The sequence below is a fragment of the Cyanistes caeruleus genome, unplaced genomic scaffold (assembly GCF_971803275.1).
Source record: "Cyanistes caeruleus unplaced genomic scaffold, bCyaCae1.hap1.1 HAP1_SCAFFOLD_229, whole genome shotgun sequence".
In the NCBI taxonomy this organism is placed as follows: Eukaryota; Metazoa; Chordata; class Aves; order Passeriformes; family Paridae; genus Cyanistes; species Cyanistes caeruleus.
Genome location: NW_028256012.1, coordinates 75 through 8,158, shown reverse-complemented (window position 1 = coordinate 8,158; position 8,084 = coordinate 75). Strand labels below are relative to the sequence as shown.

At 53.5% G+C, this 8,084-nt stretch overlaps 1 protein-coding gene across 1 annotated transcript; it reads left to right on the top strand.

Moving 5' to 3' along the window:
- The first annotated feature begins 2,968 nt into the window (after positions 1-2,968).
- LOC147645560 (olfactory receptor 14C36-like) lies at positions 2,969-7,011 on the top strand. Its single transcript, XM_086874467.1, has 3 exons — positions 2,969-3,834; positions 4,774-4,899; positions 6,001-7,011. Exons 2-3 carry the CDS (start codon positions 4,869-4,871, stop codon positions 6,987-6,989), a joined length of 1,020 nt encoding a protein of 339 aa, XP_086730593.1. The 5' UTR covers positions 2,969-3,834; positions 4,774-4,868; the 3' UTR covers positions 6,990-7,011.
- The last annotated feature ends 1,073 nt before the right edge of the window (positions 7,012-8,084 follow it).

The following is an 8,084-nucleotide window of genomic DNA, read 5'->3' as shown; positions in this document are numbered from 1 at the left end:
GGTCAGTGCCACTGCAGCAGCCTGGCTGGCCCTCATCAGACATTCTGGCCAGGAGGGTTGTGAGGGCACCCAGCACATCAGAGAACCCACACAACAGCAATTCCATCCTTGGGGAGGGGAGGGGCTTTCACTGTGTCAGGTTGCACAGAGCTCCTGCTCTGGGAGCAGTTCTGGGATGGGGCATCCATTTCTCTGGAAAAGCAGTTACAGTTTTGTGCCACTCTGATTGTAAAATATTTTCTTCTTCTAACAAATCTAAATCCATTTTTCTTCAGCTTAATTAGATTGATCTCTGTGAATGCAAGATTTGGTAGAAAATAACTTTGACCAGTGTTTCCATTTTCACAGACCATGGAGAGTGACCAAAAATCTCCCAGGATGGGGTTTAGAGGCCTCATCACATAAGCAGCAGGTAGAGGTTGAGGGCCCTGGGCTGTGCAGCTGCAAGGCCCTGCCAGAGGCAACTTGTGCAGCCCTTTGGCCATGGCTGCTGGCCCTGGGCCTCAGCCCTTGGCCCTTGGCATTCCTGAAACACATCCAGCTTTGCTCAGCACCACAGACACCTTTCCCTTGCTTGTCCCCAGCTGCCATCAGGGCCTCCAGTCTTCTGCTCTGCCTGGAACCTGGGGACGCTTTCTCACTCGTGTCTCTCATTTCAACTACAAGAAACTTCAGTGTTTCCATCTGACTTGGAGCTCTTGAGGAGTTTCTGGAGCACACTCTGAGGGACTGAGTGTGATGCCAAGAGCCCCAAAGGCCCGAGAGGGTGATGAAAGTGCTGGTGCTGTGTCTGTGCTGCTGAGCTGGGCCGGGCTCCTGGCCCAGAGGCAGCTCCTGGCAAGGGCAGCGCTGCAGAGAGACAGCTCTGGCCAGGAGCAGCTCCTGAGCACAGCCCAGCAGGGCTGGGGCCCTGCCAGGGCAGCTCAGGGACACAGAGAGCAGGCCCAGACAGAGCTGCCAGGGGCTCAGCACTGGCAGGGGCTGTGGGATGTGCCAGAGGGGGCTGTGTCCCAGCAGCACCTCTGTGGCTGTGTCCTGGAGCCCCAGAGCAGCTGTGATGTCAGAAAGGGGCTGTGTGACAGCTCCGAGTGGGCTGTGTGAGGTCACAGCTAGGGCTGTGACATCACAGAGTTTGTTGTGTGAGGTCACTGAGCAGCTAGAGCGTCATAGAGGGGATTCTGTGACATCAGAAAGCAGGGTGTGACATCACTGTGTGGCTGCATGACATCACAGAGTGAGTTGTGTGATATCACTGAGTGGCATGTGACATCACATAAGACTATGACATCAGAGGTTAGATAGATAACATCACAGAGAGGGTTGTGACATCACTGGTTGGTTGTGAGACATCACAGAACAGGCTGTGGAGTCACATGGTGGTGATATGAAATCCTAGAGTGGGCAGTGACATCATAGAAGAGCCATGTGACATCTCAGGACAGGTTGTATGACATCAAAGTGCCACGTGTGAGATCATAGAGTGAAGTCTGGTATCAAATGTGTATATGTACACATCACAGAAGGATATGTGACATTACAAGGTGGTTTTGTGACATCTGAGAGGGGCTGTGACATCACAGAATTGGTTGGAACATCACAGAACGGTGGTGTAACATCCTGGGGCAGGTTGTGTGACATCACTGAGTGCGATGTGACATCACAGGTGGCTGTGTGACATCTCAGGGGCAGTATGAGGTCACTGGGGAGGTCACTCCACCCCAACTCCCCCTCACAGCTTCCCCCAGAGAACTCCAAAGCTGCTTGTACAGCAGCCTGTCTGCACAGAAACACTTCCAGGGCTCTCTGCATTTCCCTTCCCTCACTCTTGCCTCACTCACACACCTCCCAACAACCCACTTGGTGCTTTCAGCTGCAAGGAGTTCAAAGCTTGTCTGTCCTTCAGCAGCTGCTCTAATTCTGCCTTCAGCCAACTCTGGGGCTGTGTTTATTGTAGAACTCCCTGTGTGTCTGAAACATTCCTTGTGTGGTTCTGCCTTGGGGAAGGGGAACCTCCTTGGTGGCACCTTGGGCTTGGCACACACTTGAGGAGGGTGTCTGTTTTCCATGGGGAAACTCAGCAGTTTTAGATTGCTAAAATCAAAGAAGGAAAACCCCTCTTTGCCTGAGTGCAGCCAGTTCTGTGAGCAAAGCAGGTCCCAGGGGAGTGAGGAGAGACAGGATGGGGCTGGGGAATGTGGAGCAAGGTTGTCCCCACTGGGTCAGACCTCAAGGCACAGCTTCTCTGACCTGGCCAGACCTCCTTAGGAGAGACCCTGGATCAATATCCATCACTGAGTGCTGCAATCATCTCTGCTCTAAAGAGAACAGTAAAAAAAAAGACACCTTTAAAATAGGAACAGATATTTCTTAGAAGTTCTTTGAAATATTTCTCCATAACTATTGTAGGAAACTTTCCTAAGAACTGCACCAAGACCAGAGGGAAATCAAGGCACAGGCATGATTTGTTAGGATTTGCTTGATCCTAATGAGCCCCGTGGTGCATTTGGAGCTGAGCCCTTGAACCTCAGGGCCTGAGAGGAGATTGCACAAACCTTTCCAAGAGTCAAGGTCAAGGAAAGACCCAAAGTGTCTCCAAGCATTAATGGTTACCACTGAGGTCCATCCCCAACACAGGCTCCTCATGGACTCCTTGGAGGAGAGAACTGGAGGCCAGGATTGCACAAAAACCTCCTAGAGACTCAGTGTGGGAAGGAAAATCCAAAGTAGCTGAAAAAGCCCTGAGTATCTCAAAGTATTGATGAGCCCCACTGAGTGTCAATACAAAGCTCCCAAGGGACTCGTTAAAGCAGATAATTGGGGCCAGGATTGCACAAACTTCTCAGAGACTCAGGGTGGGAAGGAAAAAGGAAAGTACCTTAAGAACCTGAAGTACCTTGAAGCATTAATGAGCCCCACTGAGTGTTGTTACTGACAAAGGCTCTCAAGGGACTAATTACAGCAGATAATTGGAGGCCAGGATTGCACAAAGCTCTCAGAGACTCCAAGGCAAAAGCCAAAGTCCTTTGAAAAAGCTGCAGTCCCTGGGAGCATGAAGGAGCCCCCAGGGCCATTCCTGAGCAAGGCTCCCCAGGGACTCCTTCCAGCAGATCCCTGAGGCCACTGGCATGTGGGCTAGGGGGGATGCTGAGGGCAGGCCAAGGGGGTGACAGTGGCCAGCCTTGCTGGGGCTGTGCCAGGAGGCCCCAGGGCCTCAGGACAAGGTGTCTCCTCACAGCCCTTGCTGGCACAGCATTGGCTGCTGTGGCCCAGGGCACCAAGCCTTGGCTTCTCTTTGCCCCCAGCTGTCATCAGTGCCTCCAGTTCTCTGCTCTGCCTGGGGCCTGGGGACACTTTCTCAGTCATGTCCCTCAGTGGGACCCATTAAAAGTGAAAGAAACTTTGGAGTTCCATTCTGACTTGGAGTTCTTGAGAGCTTTCTTCCCCTCCCTGTCAGGGACTGATGTTCAGGGCCTCAGCACAAAGCCCCAAGAGGCTCATTAAAGTCCTGCTGCTGTGTCTGTGCTGCTGAGCTGGGCCGGGCTCCTGGCACAGAGGCAGCTCCTGGAAACCAAGAAGAGCTTCAAAAGCACATTTCTCTTGCTGAGCAGCTCTTCTGCCAGCCCAGCAGGGCTGGGGCACTGCCTGCAGCCACCCTGGGCACAGCCCAGAGGCACAGAGAGCTTCAATCAGTCAGGGCTGGGAAGGTGCTGAGAAGTGCCTGGGGCAGAATCCCTGCCAGCCCTTGACACAGGAAGCCTCTGGCTGCAGGACAATGCAGCTGCAGCTCCTGGAGGCATCTCCTCAAGCTGGAACATCCCAGTGCCTACAGACTCTGTGAGTACATGCTCTGCCTGTCCCTTGTGCAGAGCAGCCAGGGGTGCCCAGGGCTGTCCTGCAGAGCAGGGTCCTGCAGCCCAGGGCGCTGTGCTGGGGCAGGGACTCTGCTGCCTGCCAGGGACAGCTCTCAGCCGGCCCGGGGAGCTGCTCCCAGCGCTGGGGAGAAGCTGTGGGGGGAAGGAGCCACCCTGAGCAGGGCAGGGGCTGCTGCTGAGAGGGGCTGTGTGGGGCAGGGCTGCTCCCAGCTCCAGTCCTGCCTGGGCACAGCTCTGGAGGACACTTCCCAAAAGAAGGTGAGACTGGAATTGCTGTAAAGATCAGGAGCTTTCCTGAGACTGTTTTCAATGTCTTGCTTTAAGCAGGGTGGGAAAGCTGGGATGATGACAAAAAGATTTTTGCTTTTTATATATGTTTAATATATTTTTAGATCTGTAAACTATTATTATGTAGTTATAAAATGATAATCCTTAATTAACTCTATTAAACTACTATTATATACTTATATAACTATTATCATTAATTAATTCTGGTATGTTTCCTAACCTTTCTCTTAGATTTTAGAATTATAATCTCATCTTCTAAATAGATTTCTGAAATACTGTATAGTCTTATCATCAGGGAGAGGAGCTACAAGAAGAACATTTTGTTTTTTAACCAGAATATGAACAGTCATAACAGAAAGTGGGGCAAAGAAACCCTTGGACCTACTCCAGTGGGTTGACCCTGGGGTGTGTAACTGGGGCAGCTGAATCTCCTATTGAATGTTTCTGTTAAATATCCTAATTAATCAATCTTAATAAATTGTTGAAATAAGGGGCCGGGTGTGCCTCAACCCCACTGGGACACCTGGAAGTTTCCAATAAAGGTCTGGTTTTTACTTTACTGTTCTAACACTGTTGCAAAGGTTTGGGTTTTTTTTTTCTCTTTTGATTATAGACAACAAAGGGGATGAGAGAAGCAGAAGAGGAATTGTAATCCCAGAATCACAGAACATTCTGAGTTGAAGGGGACACACCAGGAACAGCAAAGTAATGTTGGAACATTTACAGAGATGCCAGAATTGTAAGTTTGGGTGCTCAGTCTCTCTGCTGGGAGCCTCCTAAACAGCCTAAATGCACTGCTCTGATATTGTCATTGGTACCTGGGGCTCTCAGGGAGGCTCTGGCATCTGCAGCAGCTGAGTCAGGCCCTGCCCTTGGGATTGCTGCCAGGCAGGTGTGTCCATGGGAATGGGGTGTCCCAGCTTCCCTGTGACCTGTGGGGCTGTGGGCAAAGCAGTCCATGGCAAAGGGGAATGAGCTGAGCCCCCTCCCTGAGATCCCATCATGGGCACACCTGGGGATCTCCTTGCTGTGTCCTTCCAAGCTCTGAGCTGCCCTCCTGGCTGCAAATCTGTGCCAGAGCCTCTCGGAGTTCCCTGAATGTCCCACGGGGAAGGGCAGAGATGCCACAGCTGAGGAAATGCTGTTGGCTCTGCCAAGGGAGCCGTGAGTGTCCTTGGCAGAGGGGGATGCTGAGACCTTGCCCAGAGACCTTTAGAGAGGGTGAGACATTCAGGGATCCCTCTGCTCTGGGCAGGGTCTGGTTTATGCCAGGGTGACACAGGAGTGTGATTGTGCTCTGATTCCAGCCAAAGGTGCAAACCCAGGGTAGTTGGGATCAAGCCCATCCAGCCCCTCACCTTCCCTAAGCCACAGGGAATCCTTTGCCTCTCACATCTCTCAGTGGGAAATTCTGAGTGCAGCAGAAATGCTGGGGATTTCTGACCTCAGAGAACCAGGAATGATCTCTGGGCAGTAAAACAATTCCTAAAACCAACTCCTGCTATACTTTAGAAGTGTGTGTGCAGATGGCAACAAGCCCTTCTGCATTAGGAGTGATTCTTCTGACAAATCCTGAATTTCCAGCCTTGTCCCTCTCCTGCATGGCCATAAACCCAAGCAGCAGGGCAGGGATGGCTCCTGGAGAGCCCCCAGGCACAGGCCTGGCTGCTCCTGGCACACTCAGACAGTACAGCAAGAGGTCAGGCAGGGACCTGGGTGAAGTTTTCCCAGAGCAGAAACAAGGGTGGGTGAGTCGTAGCGGGATAATCTACAGGGAATGGCCCAAGTTTGGCTCAAAGCAGCCTCTCCTGACTTGCCACTGTCCTTTGTCCATGAACAGGTCCCCATGTGCAGCCACAGCAAATGTCCAACAGCAGCTCCATGAGCCACTTCCTCCTGCTGGCATTGGCAGACACGTGGCAGCTGCAGCTCCTGCACTTCTGCCTCTTCCTGGGCATCTCCCTGGCTGCCCTCCTGGGCAACGGCCTCATCATCAGCGCCGTAGCCTGCAGCCACCACCTGCACAGCCCCATGTTCTTCTTCCTGCTCAACCTGGCCCTCACTGACCTGGGCTCCATCTGCACCACTGTGCCCAAAGCCATGCACAATTCCCTCTGGGACACCAGACACATCTCCGACACAGGATGTGTGGCACAGCTCTTTTTCTTGCTGTTCTTCCTTGTAGCAGAGTTTTCCCTCCTGACCATCATGTGCTACGACCGCTACGTGTCCATCTGCAAACCCCTGCACTATGGGACCCTCCTGGGCAGCAGAGCTTGTGCCCACATGGCAGGAGCTGCCTGGGCCAGTGCCTTTCTCTATTCACTGCTGCACACAGCCAGTACATTTTCCCTGCCCCTGTGCCATGGCAATGCCCTGGGCCAGTTCTTCTGTGAAATTCCACAGATCCTCAAGCTCTCCTGCTCCAATTCCTACCTCAGGGAACTTGGGCTCATTGCTGTTAGTGCATGTTTAGCACTTGGCTGTTTTGTGTTCATTGTTTTCTCCTATGTGCAGATCTTCAGGGCTGTGCTGAGGATCCCCTCTGAGCAGGGACGGCACAAAGCCTTTTCCACCTGCCTCCCTCACCTGGCTGTGGTCTCCCTGTTCCTCAGCACTGCAGGATTTGCTAACCTGAAGCCCCTCTCGATCTCCTCCCCATCCCTGGATCTGGCAGTGTCAGTTCTGTACTCAGTGGTGCCTCCAGCCCTGAACCCCCTCATCTACAGGCTGAGGAACCAGGAGCTCAAGACTGCAGTGTGGACACTGATGACTGGATGGTTTAAAAAAACATTAAACTGCTGGCCAATTTCTGCAAATCACTTATAATAAAAATCACCTTTGATACTTCCTGTTGGTTTCATTTTGGAGGTTTTCTGTGTTTTCCTTTTTTAATTTTGTCCACAAAGAAATGTCATTGTTTGTGCCATTTCTCATTTTGTTTCTCTCCACCTGCCCTGTGGCCACACACTGTGCCAATGAGGGGCTGTGCTCTTGATGGCTTTCAATGAAGTAAAGGACCTCCCAGGAAAGTTTTCTCCAGAGATGCCCCTTTTGTTCCCTTCTCTGGAGCTGCAGCAGCAGTGTCTGTGTGCAGAGCTGGGGGCAGATCAGTGCTGGCACAGCAGCTGTGCCCAGGAGCAGCAGCACTTGGTGTTGCCAGTGCTGCTCCCGTGCCACTGCCCCGCTGCCCTCCTGGCCCTGGTGTTGCTGCAGGGCCTGAGTGCTCTCGGGGCCGGGCACAGCCCTGGGGGTGGCAGTGCCGGGGCTGCAGCAGGGACAGGCCATGGGCACTGCTGGGGCAGCACTGACGCCTCAGGGCAGGGCCTGGGGGCTCCAGGCTCCTTGCCCAGGCTCTCTCAAGAACACGGCCAGGCCAAAGCTCAGCACAGAAAACCCCCGTGAGCAGCCCCAGGCTGGCCGTGGGCAGGCTGGGGGCAAACAGCATGGCTGGGGCTCTGCAAGGTCCCTGGGGGAGACGGGAAGGAGCAGCAGAGCAGGGGCTGATCCATCCCCACTGCGCTGGACACCCCAGGGCAGCATCCCAGAGCGTCCTCATGGAGCTGCCAACAACATCCCCCTGTGCAGCCCTGGCCTCTCCCCCAGCTCAGAGAGGTGCCGCATCCTTGCAGGCACAGACACGGCAGCACTGGCTCAGGAGCCCCTGTTTGCACTGCCCAGAGCAGGCGTCAGCACCCCCATGGTGCTGCTGTGGGGAGATGAACCTGAGGGAGCACAAATGCCATCAGCCCCTGGGGCCAGGCAGGGCTGGGGGACGGGAGGGAAACCACTCAGGTTTGTCGTGGCCTCTGAAGTCACACAGAAAGTTTGTTCCCATGAGCTGTGAGTTTCCTGTGCCACTGCAGACGTTGTTGCTCAGAGCCAGGGCTGCCTGGCAGCCACCCCCAAACTGCCCTGAGCATT

Coding starts and splice junctions, on each gene's coding strand:
- LOC147645560 (XM_086874467.1), top strand. CDS start 4,869: ATGTTGGAACATTTACAGAGATGCCAGAATT. Junction 4,900..6,000: donor TTTACAGAGATGCCAGAATT/GTAAGTTTGGGT, acceptor GTCCATGAACAG/GTCCCCATGTGCAGCCACAG.